At 42.5% G+C, this 22,916-nt stretch overlaps 1 protein-coding gene across 2 annotated transcripts; it reads left to right on the plus strand.

Annotated features, from left to right (window-relative positions):
- Positions 1-932: 932 nt before the first annotated feature.
- Positions 933-22,604, plus strand: phaf1 (phagosome assembly factor 1). 2 transcript variants are annotated; one of them, XM_072386767.1, is made up of 16 exons: positions 933-2,066; positions 2,154-2,236; positions 2,744-2,827; positions 2,913-2,956; positions 5,736-5,815; positions 5,898-5,992; positions 7,690-7,754; positions 7,992-8,104; positions 9,627-9,760; positions 10,575-10,658; positions 11,169-11,251; positions 11,366-11,409; positions 11,507-11,553; positions 17,465-17,523; positions 17,597-17,669; positions 18,685-22,604. In XM_072386767.1, the coding sequence occupies exons 1-16, from the start codon at positions 2,003-2,005 to the stop codon at positions 18,778-18,780; spliced, it is 1,248 nt and encodes a 415-aa protein (XP_072242868.1). In that variant the 5' UTR covers positions 933-2,002; the 3' UTR covers positions 18,781-22,604. The 2 variants fall into 2 exon arrangements, with proteins under 2 accessions (XP_072242868.1, XP_072242867.1); XM_072386766.1 differs by having other exon boundaries at positions 11,504-11,553; positions 18,685-22,602.
- Positions 22,605-22,916: the final 312 nt, after the last annotated feature.

Here is a 22,916-nt window from a genome sequence, read left to right on the forward strand (position 1 = left end):
TAAGAACATATCTGTGGTGCATACAGGTGTTATATTAGGGTAAATATAGGAAATAAAAACATCTGGAAAGTAAAGATTTGCACATAATCAGGTTACAAAATCCAGTCCTTGTAATTTTACTCTGACTACATTTAAAAAATGGAATTAATACAGTCACATTGTCAAGGATCACTTCACTGCATTATGATTATATTTCTAATATTTATAAACTAAAAGTGAAAGCAGCAGATCTTAACATGTTTGTTTTTGTTAACGTCCATTTCCAAGGTAAGTTTCCCTTCTCATGTGACACTTTTCTCATTTTTATGAGTTTTGTTTGAGCTGCTTTGAAGCTACAAAACGTGGCTTCTCATTAAAAACTAAAAGAATAACATCACACATGATGCAGAACAATATGCCTATGGTTATATATATATATAGATATACATATATATCTATATATATATATAGATATATATGCATATGTGTGTGTGTGTAGCTCAAACTTTTGTAGTCATGCCATTCTTTAATGCAAGGTGCAATGTTTTCAACATCTGAAATTAAAGTAATTGAAAAGTACTTTGAGAAAACCATGTTGTTTGTATTCTCTGTAATAAGGCATTTAATCGGACCTCCTTTTGAGCAATTATTGATCGCTTAGTTGAGTTTCGTTACGTTAGACTAATTTACACTGAATTTCCACTTCTTGTACTGTCGATTTTACATCGCTAACGGTAGAAACCTAATATATAATATACATATGGGCTTTGCTTTACAATTTAATTTGGTCTTTGGTTGTTTTTCTTGTGTTTCTTATGTTTGAATATCAGTTTAATATTTGTTCAAGCTGAAAAAAACACAGTGAAGTGGAGGGACGGCTCAACGGCTCTGATTGGACACTCTTTGTCAGCTGATCAAACGTCATCACGTAAGTTAAAGACGTGCGTCGAACACAGGAAGTCGAATTATCAGCTGATCCTGCTGGCTGTTGTTGATGTCTGAAGTTGGTGTTGTTTGGACGCTGTGTTGCTCTTGTCTGCTCCTGACATTGAAGATACGGTAAAGGCCGAGCCGCGGACACGGCGTGCGTTTACCGGCTGACCAGTTTACGGGTAACGGGGGACGCGTCTCGTCGCGGGCACGGCGAAATTGGCTCACTGGCAGCGGTGGAGCTAGCTGCTCTGAAGCTTCGGCGAAGCGAAGAAAGAAAAACAGCAACGACAGCCGACGACTTCCCTTTGTTTAAGTCGTGCCAATGTGAATCGTGACATTAGTGTCCTCTGGCTTGAATTGCGGATATTTTTGCATGTGTGTTATTTATATTTATACTTTTACTTGGAGCGCGGCACCGTTACAGTTAGCTTGTTCGCTAACGTTAGCTGATAGCACGAAGAAAACAGAAGATTTGATGCTTTCGTAACCGCCCGACTGTGACAGATAAGAGACCTAACGGCGAGGGACTCATTATCTGTGTTTTTATGTGTCTGACTGCAACTGAATTAGCTGAACTGAAGCCAGGCAATGTTTGCTTAGGAGCCTGAAGCCTGTTGGTGACCTGCGCTGAGTCCAACTTGTCTTTCGGATAATTCGCACCACTCGGCTGCGTGTTTGCAGGTTGTTATTGATTTGGAAACCGCACAAACCAGCTGTTGGCCTTGTGGGTAACCAGTTGTGCGTGTTAGCTGCGTTACTTCTGTTGTGAACGTGTTGCTCCTGCTTTTAATAGGCGAACACTTAACTATTTAACGCATTTTACTGCTCTTCGGTGCCATTTTAACGTCATTTTAAAGTATTATGAGATAGAGACGGAGGGTTTTTTACTTCGAAGCACATACCGAGTAGCTGTCGGGTGCTTTTACTCATGAATTTGGCAGCTTTGGATGCAGAAGTTGGTCGCTATGAATTGAAATAGCTCCTGTTGTGAGACAGCGCTGTGATCAGGGAGAGCCAGCAGAAAGAGAGGGTCCCTCAGCGGGTCCCATTGTGTCTTGAGGTGAGGTGAGCTGCCCCCCACTACTTGCCAATGCTGGATCTGGAGGTGGTGCCTGAGAGATCACTAGGAAATGAGCAATGGGAATTCGCCTTAGGTGGGTGCCAAACAGAACACGCTGAAAAATAAGAGAAAATAAGAGCGTGGAAGCCTGATTCTGGACTGTGTGTGTCTTTGTTTTCAGGGATGCCATTTTCCCAGGCCATCTCCATCCTCCAGAAACACTGCCGCATCATCAAAAATGTCCAGGTGCTATACAGCGAACAGGTAAAACTCACTGCTTTCAGTCCCAGTCTCAGAAATGTTAATCGGCTTCTCTAAGAATCCCTTTTTTTTGGGCAGCAGGACAGATTTTAAGACCTTCCTGTGGTTTACAGTCTCAGATATTTGAGTGTTTCTCATGATTTTTAGTTAGATTAGTAACCATCTCAAACATAAGTTATCTGTCAAAATCAGTCCTTTTCTGATATTTTATGAGCTAACTGCAGAGTGACAGATTTTCAGCTGAATATCAAACCTGTAGAGCTGGTTTGAAATGTCAGTTACAGCTCAGCAAACTGTGCATTTTATGCTTCCGATACACATAAAAATGTATAGTTTGGTTCTAAATGACAGAATATTGTGCTGACTTTATGGATTCGACCTGAATCCTGAACGTGTTGAAGCAGCTTTCCTGAACAGCCCTCAGGTTTAACTCAGGGAAGCTGTTGGAAACCCAGGTGTAAGACTGATCTGAGGCCTCTCTGTGAATTAATTTGGTTTATCTCCCTCCAGACGCCACTCAGCCATGACCTCATACTGAACCTGACTCAGGATGGGATTAAACTGCTGTTTGATGCCACAAATCAGAGACTCAAGGTGAAAATCGTTGTTCTGGGTGCTTGGCGGTGATGTTTGACTCCCTCGGTGGTAACAAGGCCGTGTTTTTCCCTCCGTGTTGCAGGTGATTGAAGTGTATGACCTGAGCAAAGTCAAGTTGAAATACTGGTGAGTAGATGTGTGCAAACCTGTCGGACAGCAGCTGAGTGAGACTCTTAGCCACAGCCTGCATTTCCTGGGCTTAATGTGCACATCTTAGACATCGCCCTCTTCTCTAAGCCGGTGTAGAGACCAGATCTGCGCCTATTGGTGACGTCACGTTCTCTGATTGGCTGGACGTTGGCACGGCAACGTAAGGGAATGTGATTGGTCCGGACAACTTACTGAAGTAGTAAAAAAACCAACCTGTTGAAGTCGTTTTCGCGGCTCTTCGTAGGAAACATGGACGGCTTTTATGTTTCTGTTTCTGTATTTAGCAGACGCTTTTATCCAAAGCGACTCACAAATGAAGATATAACAGCTTTATAAAGAGCTAACAATAAGCTCCATAGAAGGAACCCAGGAGTCCAGCAGTTAGCTGTAAGTTAGCAGTTAGCTGTAAGTTAGAAGTTAGCTGTAAGTTAGCAGTTAGCTGTAGGTTAGCAGTTTATGTTTCTGTATTTATCAGACGCTTTTATCCAAAGTGACTCACAAATGAAGATATAACAGCTTTATAAAAAACTAACAATAAGCTACATAGAAGGAACCCAGGAGTCCGACATTGTGTGCTCTGCAGCGCCCTCTAACTGTCACAACTGAATGCATAAAGCTTAGCTGCTCTTCGTCTAACCCTGATCCAGCATTTTGGTCACCAAAAAGCTGCCGTGGCTAAAATAAACACGCAAAACAGCTGGTGTTTAACATGAGATTTGGTTTGCAGTGAAAAATCTAGCATAAAGGCTACGTTACAGCAGTTAATAATTCAGAAGAAGAAGACCAGTTTGACCAGAGTTTGACTGTAATTTTCAGTTGAATTTGTTAGTCCACCAATGATGGAAAGTGCTGAACAGGATGTTTCTGTATTTATCAGACGCTTTTATCAAAAGCGACTTACAAATGAAGATATAACAGCTGTATAAAAAGCTAACAATAAGCTACATAGAAGGAACCCACGAGTCCAGCAGTTAGCTGTACGTTAGCAGTTAGCTGTACGTTAGCAGTTAGCTGTAAGTTAGCAGTTAGCTGTAAGTTAGCAGTTAGCTGTAAGTTAGAAGTTAGCTGTAAGCGAGCAGTTAGCTGTAAGTTAGCAGTTAGCTGTAAGTTAGAAGTTAGCTGTAAGTTAGCAGTTAGCTGTAGGTTAGCAGTTTATGTTTATGTATTTAACAGATGCTTTTATCCAAAGCGACTTACAAATGAAGATATAACAGCTTTATAAAAAGCTAACAATAAGCTACATAGAAGGAACCCAGGAGTCCAGAGTAGAGATAGGGTGCAGGCATAGAAGGAAGTGCAGAAAGACTTTATTATTCACGTTTTAGCAGTTATTTGGTTCATTTAAGTGCAGATGTTGTCATAAAGGCGCATCATCAACCACATCATTGTGAAATGTTGGTTGACAAATCCATTTTTAGACTAAATGTGACCTTTTCTTGTAGAATTTTGGCTAATTTTCGGGTCCTACTTCCACCGAGGATTTTCTTTTTCGTGCCAGGATTCTCAATATTGACCTTAAAGTCAGAATAAAACTGAAATAACTGCAGAAAAATGTGTTATGAACTATTCGGTCAAGCATAGAGTTTCTGTTTCTGTATTTATCAGACGCTTTTATCCAAAGCGACTTACAAATGAAGATATAACAGCTACATAAAAAGCTAACAATAAGCTACATAGAAGGAACCCACGAGTCCAGCAGTTAGCTGTACGTTAGCAGTTAGCTGTAAGTTAGCAGTTTATGTTTCTGTATTTATCAGACGCTTTTATCCAAAGCGACTTACAAATGAAGCTATAACAGCTTTATAAAAAGCTAACAATAAGCTACATAGAAGGAACCCAGGAGTCCGACTCTGTCAGAGGGGACAGAGTAGAGATAGGGTGCAGGCATAGAAGGAAGTGCAGAAAGATAAAGTGCAGAGATAGAGGGGGGAGGGAAGTACAAGGTAAGTGCTGGGATAGGAGATGCTCTCTGAAGAGCTGGGTTTTCAGGAGCTTCTTGAAGATAGACAGGGACGCCCCTGTTCTGGTAGCGCTCGGTAGGTCATTCCACCATCGTGGGACGACACATGAACAGAGTTTGGATTGTCTTAGGCGTGGTGTAGGAGCTGCTAGACGACAATCCTGGGACCAACGGAGGGACCCAGTTGGGACAGAAGCCTTTGCAAGAGCATTCGAGGAGATGGAGCCGTTCCATTAAGCTCTTTGTAGCTAACATCAGGGACTTGGATCTGATGCGGGCGGCTAAGGGCAGCCAGAGGAGCTCAAACTTTTACAAAGCATTATCTTTGGAAAGGGACTTGACCCCCGAGCACATCTGGTTCTTATGAAATGGGACGCAATGTAGTTTGTAATAAAGTTGGAGTTTCTATTAAACAACCACATATTGGCAAAAAATACTTCATTCATAAAATGTAAACAGTGGGGTAACCAATCACTTTATGTTTTCTTAAAAAAGCTGTTTTTTTGTGACTTTTACAGAAATGCTGACATGATTAGCTCAGTTTCCAAATACATTTTGCATTGAAAATAAAGTTTTTTACGAGTGGCAGACCTGGCAACCCGAGCAGACCTGGCAACCCGAGCAGATCTGGTCCCTACACCGGACCAGAGGACCACCGTCACTTTTACAGATCGGCCTTCAGTCCACCTGCCTGCATTAATATCTCTGATATTTTACTTTAATGATGTCTCTCTTTCAGTCCTTATCCCGTTCAAACAGTCTCTTTAAATGTTAATTTGCTTAACTGTGTTTCAGTGGAGTCCATTTCAACTCCCAGGCCATAGCCCCCACCATCGAGCAGATCGACCAGTCGTTTGGAGCCACACACCCTGGAGGTACGTCACAAAGAATCCCCTCTCAGCTCTTCTTATCTGACTTTTCGTTACCTTTTATTGACATCTGGTCCTCTCCGTCCAGTTTACAACGCAGCAGAGCAGTTGTTCCATCTCAACTTTCGAGGACTGTCGTTTTCCTTTCAGCTGGACTCGTGGAATGAAGCTCCAAAATACGAGGTGAGGTTGGTGATTCCCCTCCATCAGACTGTGAAGCTCTGCTTATGTGGCTTTCTGAGCTCAGCGTTCTCCGGTAAAACTGCGAGTTGACCTGAAATATTTTACCCTTTTCGTTTCTTCATCAATCTGCAAAAACATTGACAGAAAGGAAGATGTTATTGGGAGTGAATGACACTTTAATTCAGTTATTACAGGCTTTATTTGTGTAGTTTAAGTCGGTTCAGTTCTTAAACAACAAGCTTTTCTGTGGTTTTTATAGCTGCAGTTACTCTTCTTTAAGTGTATGAAGTGAATATCAGACTTCATGTAAATGTGATTTATTTCTACAGCCCTTTACAACAATCCATTTCGGTACCAAAGTGCTTTACAGCAGATAATAAATAAGTAAAAGAATAAGTAAAAAAACAATAAAATAACAGTAAAATTTAATAAGATGATATAAAAGTGTCACCATACTACTGGGTATTAAAATGTTGTGATGTCATATCCAGTATCACACCCATATTTAAACATGGAAACATGTCCTTCCGGTTCAAAGGACAGAAGGAGTGTCTTTGAAAATGATTCATAGGTTTTATCCCCGTAAGAAACAAAAAGGAAGAAGATCTTTGGCATTTGTTCTGGTCCTTTTTCATGTTTTTTTTTTAAATAAAAGTGTCACCATACTACTGGGTATTAAAAGCCATCTGAAATAAGTTTTTAGCTTAGATTTAAAGAGGTCAGAGGTCAGAAATAAGGCACATCTCGGGGGGGAGCTTATTACAGAGCCTGGGGGCACCCCAGGGCTTGTATTTGGACCTGAACACTTCCAGAAAAAGTTGATTTGTTGACCTCAGAGCTCTGCCAGGGTTACAGTTAAAAGCTCAGATAAATACGATGGGGTGAGGCTGTTAAGAGCTTTAAAAACAAACTTTAAAAGTTTAAAATCAGTTCTATGAAGGACAGGAAGCCAGTGAAGGGAGTTAAGAACAGGAGTGATATGTCTGTTAGTGTTGGTTAAAAGATAGTAAATAGTAAATATTTAAAATAATAAATAGTAAAACGCTCATAAAAAGACAAAAACAACCAGCTGGGAGTTAATCCATCATACTTTAACACAGGAGTTTATGGTATTATTTAATTTAAAAGCTCAGAAAACAGTAAATAATTCCCTCTTTAACAGGTGTGAACTCCACCCCCCCCCCCCCCCCCTTCATCTAAATACTGAATCTGTAAGAGGAAACCTTGTGGTTTTTGTGCTCTGGTGAAGTAAAACTACCTCATGTGACCCAACCTTTACTTTAATCTGCCGGTTATCATGGTCCGATAGCATTAATAATAGCATAATTTGTTCATTCGATTTTCTATCAGAATATCTCTTGCACACATTTCTCCACAAACATTCTGACCAAAGTCTTTTAAAGTCTGAAGCTTATCTGTAGACTGAGGAGCCACTGAGGCCATCAGAGGTCAAAGTTTAAGCTTTTCTTGCCCATCATCGGCCCATTTCTTTTATATTTGAGTAATCTTCGTGTATTCAAACATTGTGCCAGGCTAAAAGCTTGAATACATTCTGCTGAGTCACTGCGGCCTTTTGACCTTCTGGGAAAACGTATTTAGGTCGGGTCGTTTGTCATAAGACACTCGACTCGTGTTCTATCAGATGTTTGTGTTTTCCTCGGGTGAATAACTTGGCTCTGGGTTTGACCTCCCTGCAGATTCCTCACGGGGCCATGGTCAAGAGGATGCACATCTACACTGGCAACAATCTGCAGGAAACGAGGTGCTTAACCACCACAATGGGGCCAAATCTGACGACTGCACAATAAATCTACACAATACTTTGCTCTTTCACTTCTTATTGATTGTTTTTATCTAATTGTCTGGAAACAAAGCAGCAGCAGCACACCACAGCAAAGTCCTTGTATGTGTAAAATAAGACTTTTTGACGTGTTTGGAGCGTTTCTACGGTCCTGAACCAGGAACCGAGCATCACTAATACTTACCTCTGTGTCCTCAGGGCTCCTGCCATGCCGTTGGCTTGTTTCCTTGGCAACATTTATGCGGAGAGTGTGGATGTACTGAGAGACGGAGCAGGGCCTCTGGGGCTCAAGCTCCGCCTCCTCACTGCAGGTAACCCGTCTTTCTTCCTGGGTCTGGATGACCTGGAGCGTTTTATCCTTTAAAATGTAAAGCACATTTAAAACTTGGGGCTCATTTCAGTGAATAATCGTGTCTGTAGTGCGGTCAGCAGGTGGCGCCGTGGACAGAGTAGTGAACGGAGTCAAAACTTGGACAAAGAAGACGAATTTAATGTGATTTTGACTGTTGGTCTTTCTCCAGAAGCAGAAACAGCTGATCACATGAAAAACTATTTTCCTAATTTTTACTCTTCGGCAAAAAGATAAAAATCACCTTGAGTGTGTATTTTAAAATCTTATTTACCCAATAAAAGACGTTTTTCTTCATTATTCCACCTTTTCAGAATGTATCATCCTTTATAATTAATTAAAAATGAACCAAAGGGAACTAATCCAAACAAACCGCATCAGCAGCTGTGATCTAAATGAAAGACTAAAGCCGTGAGGAACTGGACCTGCTGAGCTTTGGTTTTAACTGCTGCTGGAGCGGTCCAAGAAAAACAAAATAGTTGAGTGCATTATCTAAAATTCTTTATTTATATATGAAAAATTGGACATTTAGAACATAGTTTAGAGGACTACATTGACCATGTAAGTTCACATCTAAAGGAATAGTGTAATTTCTCCGAGACAGTGACTGCCCCCCCACTTTGTTTTGGTTAGTTGCTTACTGTTTACTGACCTTAAACACACCTACCAATTACAGTTATGCTCTTCCAGTAGTTCTGTAGCAAATAGGACAGCTTCCAATGGAAAACGGCCAAATACCCAAAGCATGTTTATGGAAATATTTTAATAACTAATGATGTAACAAATTACAGACTTTTCCTTTAACAAAAAATGTGCTGAGGACTTTTAAGTCCATTTCTATTGTGTCAATGTCTCAAAATGTGCATTAACAACGAAAAGTCTAATAGCCTGTTATTTTTGTTTTAAGTTCTTTTATTTTGAAAGGGGGCGGAAGTTTATTTTGTTGATTCTGTGTTGGATTTCCTGTTCTGGTACAATCTGCTCTGTTGAGCAGCGGCTCCGTCAAAAGTAGAAGTCCAACGTAAAGATAAGGAGAGCCGCTGCTGAGACGGCGGCACCGGTGGGTCGCTCTCATTGAGCCGTTAGCATCAACAACGGCGACCGCGGCGCAGCCGTTACGTTCCCATGGTAACACTGTTGAGCTTGGCGCGGTTGAGCCGCTGCTGAGACGGCGGCGCCGGTGGGTCACTCTCATTGGCTAGAGTGTTAGCATCAACAACGGCGACCGCGGCGCAGCCGTTACGTTCCCATGGTAACACACGGAAATACACTGAAAATAAATAAGACATAACAAGAGACCGATCCCTTGACAGGGTTCATAAAAGGAGAACATGCATTTTACATATTTTCTTCTGTATATTGGGGGGGACAGGTTGGTATTTTTTCAATATTGGGGGGGGGACACGACCCCCCCAAAGAATGCGTGGTTACCATAGTGCTGGAGACTGATTGAGAGCCTCTTCTGTTGGTTTCCATGGCTACAGGTTGTGCTCTCGGTGCCATGGCTGATGCTAAAGTCAGGTCCCTGGAGAGGAGCATCTTCTTTGGAGATTCCTGCCAGGATGTTCTGGGCGCCCTCGGATCGCCGCATAAAGTCTTCTACAAGTCTGAGGACAAGGTCGGAATGACTTACTAGCTGTAAATGACTTTCTCCACAGAACACAAGCAAGTTAAATCTTCCTGGAGAATGCGGGCATCCCGCTATGTCTCGCATGTGCTCTACCACCTGCGCTAATTCCCCTTTAATTGTTGAGTAGAGACTGCAGATATCATGGAACCCTAGCACCCCCCACCCCCCCGTGCTCATCCTAGGGTCATTTGCATTGATTTATGCTTTTTGAAGGTAATTGACGCTAATCCATTTCCATGCAACTCCGGTCCTGATGGGCACTTATTTGCAAATCAGATGATGTGTCCAGGAGCTATGTCAGTCTTTCCTTAGTGCTTCCAAATCAACGACCATTTCTGACCAAAAGATCTATTCCTCGATCCATCAAAAGGAATAGATCTCACGATTGTGGCTTGTTTCAGACTGGTTGAATGTATCAAGAAGAGTCTTGCATCCGATTAGTGAGACACATTGCATATTAGTTGGTCTGCCTTTATAAGACCACCATTTAGACCTCTCACCAGAAGAGCACCTAAAAGATTTCTGAGGAATGAGGACATGAATCCCGCCACATTTTGCATGGAAAGCCCTTTATAGTTGGACCTAATTTGCCTTCCATATCTGAGTATATACTGAAGAGACTGAAACCCTAAATCCAACTGCATTTGTTTTGCCCTGTTTGTAAATCAAAGAACCTCAAAGATCCCTACGTGAAAACATATTTTCTGAGTCTGAGTAAAACCAACAAGCCTCTGAGCTTTTCAGATGTTTCCTTTTTTTTCTTAAAGCACATTCAGTGTTCGATGGTGTGTTTGTTTTGCAGATGAAGATCCACTCTCCGTCACCTCACAAGCAGGTTCCCTCGAAATGTAACGACTACTTCTTCAACTACTTCACCCTCGGAGTGGTGCGTGCACTCAGCCTGAGTTTTATTCTTATTCTTGAGTGTTTATGGGTTGTTTTTGTGTGTGAATGGTTGCTGCAGCACAGTAATTACCGCTGCTGGATGTGGCATAAACATGTTCTTGGTAGCTGGATAAAGACACGTATCTCTTACTGTTGTATCTGCAGTAAGTCCACTGACTGAAATGTTGAGTTTGGAGTGAAGTCGGTAAACAAATGGTCAGGAAATATCCTTCAGCCAAAGGTTACAGTGAGGACTTTCCCATCAAATCACATAGAAAAACACGGTGGTTGCTGTTTTTTGGACCAGCTGTGTGTGAATCGTGGGTCTGAGGTCCGTTTCTGACATTTTTGGGTGGCTGTAACTAAATTCCTCTGACCTGTCTGGTCTGGGAAAGTAAACAAGCTGAACCTGAACTGTTCAGATCCTGCCTTTATCTGTGTTTAACCCCCCGGTGTTTGCAGTAGATAGGCCTGTCAAATGATGCTGAAATAATCTCGCCTTATTTTTCAGGACATCCTGTTTGACTCAACAACTCACCTGGTGAAGAAGTTTGTGCTCCACACCAACTATCCTGGACATTACAACTTCAACATGTAACTGTCTTCTGTCCTTCTCCTTATCTGTTAACACGTAGTATTCTTCATTTTTACCTGATCTACTGTGACGTTTTAGTCCACCGTTTCATCGTTTTTGTGTCTTTGTCGCAGATATCATCGATGTGACTTTAAGATTCCACTCGTCATTAAAAAAGGTGAGGTGTTGCCTGATCAGGGCCGATGCTTTGATGGGATTTCTTTAAGGATCCTCCTTTAACATGACGTCATTCTCTGTTTTTGACTCGTTAGAAGGAGCTGATTCTCAGACCGAGGACTGCATCTTAACCACCTACAGCAAGGTCAGTTATGGACCTCTAAGGTGCTGAGTCATCAGTGTTCTGATGTCGTTTCCTGACCTCACAAACTACAAAAAAAGACACTTTTTGTACTGAAACAAGATGATCAAGGTTCTTAAATCTGTTCTGAATGAAAAGAGGTTTGTAGAACCAGTAAATTTCAGGAAAAAACACCCACAATATTTCAATATTTAAACAAAGTTTAAATATTGAACATAAGAACAGTTTTTTTTTTTTTTTATGTGTCACCTGGGCACTGAACAAACCCAAAAGATTTTAATGATTTATAATCATTAATGGGGTTATGATGGGATTGTGTGGTGTTTTAGATTAATTTTATTAGCTGCTAAGTATTCATTTACTTATTCTATCTTATTTATTTTACTAATTTCCTTGCTTTTAGATGCATTTTCTTTTTGACACCTGTAGATTCGTATTGTAGTTACTGTTAAATTGTGACTCCAGAACGTCTCTGGGTCTGATGGGATGGTAGGGATAGTATGGAGGGTTGGGATGGGATTGGAGGGATGGAATCTTATGGCAGGGATGGATGGGATGTTATGGTAGGGATGGATGGGATGTTATGGTAGGGATGGATGGGATGTTATGGTAGGGATGGATGGGATGTTATGGTAGGGATGGATGGGATGTTATGGTAGGGATGGATGGGATGTTATGGCAGGGATGGATGGGATGTTATGGCAGGGATGGATGGGATGGTAGGGATGGATGGGATGGGATGGTAGGGATGGATGGGATGGGATGGTAGGGATGGATGTTATGGTAGGGATGGATGGATGGATGGATGGTAGGGATGGATGGATGGATGTTATGGCCGGGATGGGATGGTTGGGATGTTTATTTCTTCCTCTCAGATTTGGGATGATGTTTGTGTCCGTCTCCCTTTAAATCCTGATGACACGATTGTTTATTCAATGCACTCAACCAAATATGCCTTCAATGCTGGAAAAAATAAGAGAAGGTGCAATAATTTATGATTAAGTCATCAGTGCTGAGTCATCAGTGTTCTGATGTCGTCTCCTGACCTCACAAACTATAAAAAAAGACACTTTTTGTACTGAAAGAAGACGACCAAGGTTCTTAAATCTGTTCTGAATGAAAAGAGGTTTGTAGAACCAGTAAATTTCAGGAAAAAACACCCACAATATTTCAATATTTAAACAAAGTTTAAATATTGAACATAAGAACAGTTTTTTTTTTTTTTATGGTAGGGATGGATGGGATGGATGGGATGTTATGGTAGGGATGGATGGGATGTTATGGTAGGGATGGATGGGATGTTATGGTAGGGATGGATGGGATGTTATGGCAGGGATGGATGGGATGGTAGGGATGGATGGGATGGGATGGTAGGGATGGATGGGATGGGATGGTAGGGATGGATGTTATGGTAGGGATGGATGGATGGATGGATGGTAGGGATGGATGGATGGATGTTATGGCCGGGATGGGATGGTTGGGATGTTTATTTCTTCCTCTCAGATTTGGGATGATGTTTGTGTCCGTCTCCCTTTAAATCCTGATGACACGATTGTTTATTCAATGCACTCAACCAAATATGCCTTCAATGCTGGAAAAAATAAGAGAAGGTGCAATAATTTATGATTAAGTCATCAGTGCTGAGTCATCAGTGTTCTGATGTCGTCTCCTGACCTCACAAACTATAAAAAAAAGACACTTTTTGTACTGAAACAAGATGATCAAGGTTCTTAAATCTGTTCTGAATGAAAAGAGGTTTGTAGAACCAGTAAATTTCAGGAAAAAACACCCACAATATTTCAATATTTAAACAAAGTTTAAATATTGAACATAAGAACAGTTTTTTTTTTTTTTATGGTAGGGATGGATGGGATGGTAGGGATGGATGGGATGTTATGGTAGGGATGGATGGGATGTTATGGTAGGGATGGATGGGATGTTATGGTAGGGATGGATGGGATGTTATGGCAGGGATGGATGGGATGTTATGGTAGGGATGGATGGGATGTTATGGCAGGGATGGATGGGATGGTAGGGATGGATGGGATGGGATGGTAGGGATGGATGGGATGGGATGGTAGGGATGGATGTTATGGTAGGGATGGATGGATGGATGGATGGTAGGGATGGATGGATGGATGTTATGGCCGGGATGGGATGGTTGGGATGTTTATTTCTTCCTCTCAGATTTGGGATGATGTTTGTGTCCGTCTCCCTTTAAATCCTGATGACACGATTGTTTATTCAATGCACTCAACCAAATATGCCTTCAATGCTGGAAAAAATAAGAGAAGGTGCAATAATTTATGATTAAGTCATCAGTGCTGAGTCATCAGTGTTCTGATGTCGTCTCCTGACCTCACAAACTATAAAAAAAGACACTTTTTGTACTGAAAGAAGACGACCAAGGTTCTTAAATCTGTTCTGAATGAAAAGAGGTTTGTAGAACCAGTAAATTTCAGGAAAAAACACCCACAATATTTCAATATTTAAACAAAGTTTAAATATTGAACATAAGAACAGTTTTTTTTTTTTATGTGTCATCTGGGCACTGAACAAACCCAAAAGATTTTAATGATTTATAATCATTAATGGGGTTATGATGGGATTGTGTGGTGTTTTAGATTAATTTTATTAGCTGCTAAGTATTCATTTACTTATTCTATCTTATTTATTTTACTAATTTCCTTGCTTTTAGATGCATTTTCTTTTTGACACCTGTAGATTTGTATTGTAGTTACTGTTGAATCGTGACTCCAGAACGTCTCTGGGTCTGATGGTAGGGATGGATGGGATGTTATGGTAGGGATGGATGGATGGATGGGATGTTATGGTAGGGATGGATGGGATGGGATGGTAGGGATGGATGGGATGGCAGGGATGGATGGGATGTTATGGCAGGGATGGATGGGATGTTATGGTAGGGATGGATGGGATGTTATGGCAGGGATGGATGGGATGTTATGGTAGGGATGGATGGGATGTTATGGCAGGGATGGATGGGATGGTAGGGATGGATGGGATGGGATGGTAGGGATGGATGGGATGGGATGGTAGGGATGGATGTTATGGTAGGGATGGATGGATGGATGGATGGTAGGGATGGATGGATGGATGTTATGGCCGGGATGGGGTGGTTGGGATGTTTATTTCTTCCTCTCAGATTTGGGATGATGTTTGTGTCCGTCTCCCTTTAAATCCTGATGACACGATTGTTTATTCAATGCACTCAACCAAATATGCCTTCAATGCTGGAAAAAATAAGAGAAGGTGCAATAATTTATGATTAAGTCATCAGTGCTGAGTCATCAGTGTTCTGATGTCGTCTCCTGACCTCACAAACTATAAAAAAAGACACTTTTTGTACTGAAAGAAGACGACCAAGGTTCTTAAATCTGTTCTGAATGAAAAGAGGTTTGTAGAACCAGTAAATTTCAGGAAAAAACACCCACAATATTTCAATATTTAAACAAAGTTTAAATATTGAACATAAGAACAGTTTTTTTTTTTTTATGTGTCACCTGGGCACTGAACAAACCCAAAAGATTTTAATGATTTATAATCATTAATGGGGTTATGATGGGATTGTGTGGTGTTTTAGATTAATTTTATTAGCTGCTAAGTATTCATTTACTTATTCTATCTTATTTATTTTACTAATTTCCTTGCTTTTAGATGCATTTTCTTTTTGACACCTGTAGATTTGTATTGTAGTTACTGTTGAATCGTGACTCCAGAACGTCTCTGGGTCTGATGGTAGGGATGGATGGATGGATGGGATGTTATGGTAGGGATGGATGGGATGGGATGGTAGGGATGGATGGGATGTTATGGCAGGGATGGATGGGATGTTATGGCAGGGATGGATGGGATGGGATGGTAGGGATGGATGGGATGTTATGGTAGGGATGGATGGGATGTTTATTTCTTCCTCTCAGATTTGGGATGATGTTTGTGTCCGTCTCCCTTTAAATCCTGATGACACGATTGTTTATTCAATGCACTCAACCAAATATGCCTTCAATGCTGGAAAAAATAAGAGAAGGTGCAATAATTTATGATTAAGTCATCAGTGCTGAGTCATCAGTGTTCTGATGTCGTCTCCTGACCTCACAAACTATAAAAAAAGACACTTTTTGTACTGAAACAAGATGATCAAGGTTCTTAAATCTGTTCTGAATGAAAAGAGGTTTGTAGAACCAGTAAATTTCAGGAAAAAACACCCACAATATTTCAATATTTAAACAAAGTTTAAATATTGAACATAAGAACAGTTTTTTTTTTTTTTATGGTAGGGATGGATGGGATGTTATGGTAGGGATGGATGGGATGTTATGGCAGGGATGGATGGGATGTTATGGTAGGGATGGATGGGATGTTATGGCAGGGATGGATGGGATGTTATGGTAGGGATGGATGGGATGTTATGGCAGGGATGGATGGGATGGGATGGTAGGGATGGATGTTATGGTAGGGATGGATGGGATGTTATGGTAGGGATGGATGGGATGTTATGGCCGGGATGGGATGGTTGGGATGTTTATTTCTTCCTCTCAGATTTGGGATGATGTTTGTGTCCGTCTCCCTTTAAATCCTGATGACACGATTATTTATTCAATGCACTCAACCAAATATGCCTTCAATGCTGGAAAAAATAAGAGAAGGTGCAATAATTTATGATTAAGTCATCAGTGCTGAGTCATCAGTGTTCTGATGTCGTCTCCTGACCTCACAAACTATAAAAAAAGACACTTTTTGTACTGAAACAAGATGATCAAGGTTCTTAAATCTGTTCTGAATGAAAAGAGGTTTGTAGAACCAGTAAATTTCAGGAAAAAACACCCACAATATTTCAATATTTAAACAAAGTTTAAATATTGAACATAAGAACAGTTTTTTTTTTTTTTATGGTAGGGATGGATGGGATGGTAGGGATGGATGGGATGTTATGGTAGGGATGGATGGGATGTTATGGTAGGGATGGATGGGATGTTATGGTAGGGATGGATGGGATGTTATGGCAGGGATGGATGGGATGGGATGGTAGGGATGGATGTTATGGTAGGGATGGATGGGATGTTATGGTAGGGATGGATGGGATGTTATGGCCGGGATGGGATGGTTGGGAGGTTTATTTCTTCCTCTCAGATTTGGGATGATGTTTGTGTCCGTCTCCCTTTAAATCCTGATGACACGATTGTTTATTCAATGCACTCAACCAAATATGCCTTCAATGCTGGAAAAAATAAGAGAAGGTGCAATAATTTATGATTAAAAGTGAGTTTTTAGCACTAAGATTCTTTGTCGGAACTTGAATATTGTCCATCTGCTTCTGAGAAATTACACTGATATTTCTGTTCAGTTTATCCGTAGTTTTCAAACTTTTTAAAAGGCCCATCGAGTCTCAGCAGTTTAAACTTTAAACTAATGACACCAGGTTCATTGTGTGGAACTTCAGAGGCCAACAGGTGGTGTCACGATGGCTACGTCCACTTCTTAAAGGACGACGTTTCAGTTGTTTTTATCTGGATTCACTTCCTCTAAAACATTTCCATGGCTGGTAAACCTATTTTATACCTTATTTACATCATTTTTATGTAAATGTAAATGTAAACTGTTTGGTTCTGGTGTATAACTCTTCAACAACTACAGGATTCACTTTTTTTGGATCGCATTTAATCCACATCTGCAAGTAATGAAGGATCAATCTGGCCAAATGTCACATAGATATAAGTTGTAGACTGTTTCTCTACTAAAATGATGAGGTTGTTATCTTGAATCTTTTGTTCAGATCGAGCTTTTCACGCAGGTGTAATGACCCTGTGATGGAAACCAGGAGATGAACAGGACTGTTTTATTTACCTGGGGAAATGTTCTCTCTCTAAAGCTGTCTCCAACTCTGTGTTTGTCCCAGTGGGATCAGGTTCAGGAGCTGCTGGGCCACCCCATGGAAAAGCCCGTGGTGCTCCACAGGTAATAAACCAGAGCGCAGAACACTGCAGATGTCTGTAATCCACAGTAACCTGGAGGAATGTTTGTTTCACAGGTCTTCATCGGCCAATAACACCAACCCGTTCGGCTCTACCTTCTGCTTCGGACTGCAGAGGATGATCTTTGAGGTCAGAACCTTTTTGTCTGTGTATCTCAGCTGAGGTCAGAGTTCACCGAGTCTGCAGCTAACTCTCAGCTCAGCAGACCTCTAAAGAAGCGCTTCAGTTTGTTTTCTAAGATGTCAGAGCGGCCAGATAAACCGGGTTAAATCAAATGTTTCACAGCAGTGATGCAACAGATTCTTCAATGAAGATAAATCAGAGTTTGGGGTGAATTCTGCTGTTTCCATCACCTGCTTTGCAGTAAATAAACTCATCAGCAGATGGCGCCAAAGCCTGTAAGACTCAGACTAGCCTGAAATAGAACTTAATGGCAGGATTGAATGGGGTGGATGGGATTGGGCTGGACCTACAGAGGGTAACTGAGCTCAGATATCCAGGGGAACTCTGGGTAGAACCGCTTTAAACCAGCTGAGATGCTGCCCTCTTTTTAAAAGGACACCTCTGGGATTCTTCCTTTGGAGGTTTTCCAGATGTGAAAAGGCCCAAAGGTTGACCCAGAATCCCCTGCTCTGACCTACTCGGGCTGGATGGGATTGGGCTGGACCTACAGAGGGGAACTGAGCTCAGATATCCAGGGGAACTCTGGGTAGAACCGCTTTAAACCAGCTGAGATGCTGCCCTCTTTTTAAAAGGACACCTCTGGGATTCTTCCTTTGGAGGTTTTCCAGATGTGAAAAGGCCCAAAGGTTGACCCAGAATTCCTCTGCTCTGACCTACTCGGGCTGTCTGGTTCTGCTCGATAAGCAGAACCAGATAAACAGCTGCTTCTTCATCCGTGCAGCTCAGAGGGTTGTAAGGAGTTCTGCTAAAGGAAAGCTTCTGGGTTCATCTTGTTCTTACACCAGAACCTTGGTGAACAGTGCCTGTAACATTTAGTAAGGCTTACTTCTGCCTCCTTTCAGCTTGTTTGGGTCACCTTTTCTGTTGACCCGGTGGTGGATCAGAACCAGAACCATGTGGAGCGGTGAAATTGTGGGTTTTACAGGAAACCCGACTGACTTTGTGTTCTCCTCCTCCTCAGGTGATGCAGAACAACCACATAGCATCGGTGACCCTCTATGGAGCTCCACGGATCACCAGTCAAGCACGACCCGAGTCCTGTGGTAGTTCCCACTGAACCAGAACCAGAACCACATCCATTCTGGCCCGACTCGAGTCCAGTTCTTCTACTGACTGAATTTCTAACCCAGAGCCAGATTCCTAAACAAGCTGATCTAACCGAACAAAGTTACTCCAGCCCAGCTCAGACGCTCCGGAACCAATCGGACCCGACATTTTTCAGCTTCTCCTGTCGGGTTCTGAGATTTATTCTTCCAGTCCGGCGCAGTCAGAATATTTCTGAGACCCGCTGTCACGGCGGCGGTGCTGGAACACGGAGCTTTGGGCGCCTTGGAGCTCAGAACCAGAACCAGGACTCATCCTGACCCACACTAACAGCTGCCCACGTTTCTCCGATCCCGTTCAGTTCAGAGAGATCTGGTCCAGAACCGGGCCAGTCCAACCTGAAGTGAGCAGAACCTCCCCCGATGTTAGGAAGCGCCGTGTTACCTGCGGCGGGCGCCGCCTGTGGCTCCGCCCCCTCCCAGAAGCGTCTGCATGTGTTTAAACGCTGCTGGTGTTTCTGAAACACGTGGCGCCCGGTTGGTCCGCAGGTGCTGACATCCTCCTGCGGGGCCCGGTTCCCTCCTCGCCGTCGCCGTGACAACCCCTCTCATCCTGGATTCATTTCAAATCCGTTTTTACATTTTTGCACTAGTTGACACCTTTTTACTTGATGGTGCGCCGTCCTCTGAGATGTGGAACATCTGGAGCAGCAGCGTGTTCGTGTGTGTGTGTGTTTCCTCCGTGGTCAGATCAGATCCTCGCCCTCCATCTTTGCTCGCCGCTCTTCTTCTTCTTCTTCTTCTGGTCGATGCATTTCAGCTCAGCTCAGCGTTTTCTTTTAATTGCCAAATGCTACAGCCAAAGATGTTCCAGATGTTTTCACGTGGTCAGAACCGGTCCCACAGAGGCCTCTGACTCGGCTGCAGCTCGCGGTCGCCGTGGTTACGCCCGTCGGCGAGCTGGGATTCGTACATTTGAGCCCATTTTGGAAACATCGTCAGTCATTCCTTCGTCGCTTGTAAACTTCAGTTCTTTTAATTACAATAAACTGTTCAGTTCATCTTTTTCTGTTCCTTCCTACAGATGTTTTTCTTTTCTCGTTGTTGCTGAATGGATTTCTGTCACATGTTTGAGAGTCAGGGCCATTATATGTGATTAAAAAATGTTGTTTTGTACGTTTCTAACCAATCGGTGAACTAATTAAATGATTTTTGTCACATTAAAAGAAGCAAAAGACGTGTTCTGACGGCAAAAAGTGAGAAAATGTTTTCATCAAACCAACCTCAGTTTATTATGTCATGAAAAAGAAAGTGAACCCTCTTTCAGGTCAACAGTTTCATGTATCAGGACAAAGATCATCATCAGCAGGTGTTAAAGTCAGTGAATCCAACCTCAGATCAACACTGAGTCTTTATTTATGGAACAAAACACAGAAGCAGGGTGTGGAAAACTAAGTGAACCCCTCTAGAATACTTTGGTATCCAGAGGAGTTCATGGTGGACTCAATGACTGCAAGGTGCCCAGGTCCTGTGGCTGCAGAACCAGCCCAGATCATCAGCCCTCCACCACCGTGCTTGACAGCTGGTATGAGGTGTTTGTGCTGATATGCTGTGTTTGGTTTCCTCCAAACGTGCTGCTGTGCATTAGGACCAAACATCTCCACTTTGCTCTGGTCTGTCCAAAGGACATTGTTCCAGAAGTCTTGAGCTTTGTTCAGATGCAGCTTTGCAAACCTAAGCTGTGCTGCCATGTTCTTTTTAGAGAGAAGAGGCTTTCTCCTGCAGCCCTTCCACACAAGCCATCCTTGTTCAGCCTTTTTCTAACTGTGCTGTCATGACCTTTGACCTTTAGCATGCTAACTGAGGCCTGTAGAGTCTGAGATGTATGACCTTTAACCTTTAACATGCTAACTGAGGCCTGTAGAGTCTGAGATGTAGCTCTGGGCTTTTTCACCTTGGGGTGACCTTTAACCTTTAGCATGCTAACTGAGGCCTGTGGAGTCTGAGATGTAGCTCTGGGCTTTTTCACCTTGGGGTGACCTTTAACCTTTAGCATGCTAACTGAGGCCTGTAGAGTCTGAGATGTAGCTCTGGGCTTCTTCACCTTGGGGTGACCTTTAGCCTTTAGCATGCTAACGGAGGCCTGGAGAGTCTGAGATGTATGACCTTTAACCTTTAGCATGCTAACTGAGGCCTTTTATAGAGGGTAAAACAGTGAGATTTGTTCATCTGAGGCTGTTTTCCTCATTTTAACACCTGAGGATCAGATGCTTTTTTAAATCTGCTCTGATACATGAAACTTTAGAGCTGAAAGAGGCTGAACTTCTTCTCTTCTCTAGTTTCTAACCAACTTTTGATGTTTTCCCAGTACTTAAGCTGTTCTTTTAATGATCTTTTCGTGAACTTTAATGTTTCTGGAGCCGATGCTGATGTACAGATGCTGTAAATAGCTGTGTGCACGTATTCTGCGTAATGGCTTGGCTTTCACTATCTTATCTCCTTTATTCTGATTCACTTCACCTCAGAAGGAGTTTTCTGCTCACAGCTGATGACTTGGGAAACCTCTGGACACTTTTTCAGGGCAGTGGGGGGGCTGCAGACATGCAGGATGCTGCAGGATCAGCAGCTCACAGGCAGGGAAACTCACATTTTATAGCTCGTGTGACCAGATGTGGCCTCAGGAGCCAGATGTTTCTGGTTCTCAGGCTCTGGACACGGCTCCCCGCTCCGGTTCTGGTTCTGTCATTCGTTCTGGACTCAGACGTTTTATTTCCACTTGCTTTTGTGGAAGCAGATCTCGGAGAATCAAGAAGAAGCTGTTGAACTTTGTGCCTCATCTCCCTCTGTAGAAATGAATCTCCTTCTACAGTGAGACAGTCTGACGGCCGTCTGGGTCCGTTTCAGGCCAGGCCCGGCGGGCTTTAACACCCAGAACTTTGTGGAGGATCTGAAAAAGCGACCCGCTGATCCTGGCCGGCCTCCACCCTCTGAATGTGAGCTCACTGCTTATTCTTGGCCCAACTCGAACATGGATGCAGACAGAGGGAGGAAAGAGATGGTTCTGAACCCGGCCCGGCCCGGTTTCTGAGGCCCAAACTGAGGCGTTTGTGTCTGACGTAGAAAAGCAGGCGCCTGAATGTTTCTTCTTCTCAGTGAATGGACGGATGACTGATGTATTTCTAACAGCCCGCTCCGTTTAATTCGTTAATTCGATGCTTTGTACCGTCTGTTCTCCATCTCTGCCCCCCCCCGATTCTCTGTGGCCGCAGTATATTTTAATTAAATTAATTAAAACCTGTGAAAGTCATCGGATTGTGGCATTTTCTATTGGAAATAACTCTGTGAATGAGGAAATCGGTCGATTTCTGCAGCATGTCCACTGAAAAAAGGCAATAATGAAACCATGTAAAGCAAAGATTAGCATCGGTCCGACTGAGCTTTGCTGCGTTTGTGTCCGATTCAACCTCTAAACAGATGTTTACATCAAAGTTCATGATCTGTGTGTGCAAACAGGATGTGAAAAACAATAAAATGTGGATGTGAAAAGATGTGAGGCCCTGATTTCTGTTCCAAAAGAGACGGGACGCTGTGGAAAAAAGGCCTGAATAAGAAGAAATGAAACAATGTGGCGGCAGAAAAAGGCTGGAGACGGGATTCAGTCACTAAATGATGTTTTATTCACAGCTTTTGGACTTGAAGCAGAGAAAAGAAACAGACATCTGATCAGTTTTGGTGTTTTTAGGAACCAGGAACCAGAACAACAGGAAAGTGAAGTGAAATTCAGGAGAATCTTAATGTTTTTCACCAGAAAACGGAGCTGGGCTCAGCAGCTGAGTTCAGTCTTTTATCTTTTATTAGTGTTCTGAAACAGTAAAAAACACAAAGAGCGGTTCTGCTGTTGCACCTCGGGTCCGTTTTAGACACAAATAGATGAGGTGAGAGGCGTAGGAATGGATAGAAATGTTCTTTTCTCTTGGAATATCTGCCACAGAGAGTCTCTGCTGCTCAGCCACAGTTTTAACGGCGCCATGTGGGGTTAAACCAGCTAACCACGCTTGGTTGATGTAGCTCTGGGCTTTTTCACCTTGGGGTGACCTTTAACCTTTAGCATGCTAACTGAGGCCTGTGGAGTCTGAGATGTAGCTCTGGG

This window comes from Leuresthes tenuis, unplaced genomic scaffold (assembly GCF_036924035.1).
Source record: "Leuresthes tenuis unplaced genomic scaffold, fLeuTen1.0.hap1 SCAF_5, whole genome shotgun sequence".
Taxonomy (NCBI): domain Eukaryota; kingdom Metazoa; phylum Chordata; class Actinopteri; order Atheriniformes; family Atherinopsidae; genus Leuresthes; species Leuresthes tenuis.

Coding starts and splice junctions, on each gene's coding strand:
- phaf1 (XM_072386766.1), top strand. CDS start 2,003: ATGCTGGATCTGGAGGTGGTGCCTGAGAGATCACTAGGAAATGAGCAA. Junction 2,828..2,912: donor CCACAAATCAGAGACTCAAG/GTGAAAATCGTT, acceptor TCCGTGTTGCAG/GTGATTGAAGTGTATGACCT. Junction 8,105..9,626: donor GCTCCGCCTCCTCACTGCAG/GTAACCCGTCTT, acceptor CCATGGCTACAG/GTTGTGCTCTCGGTGCCATG.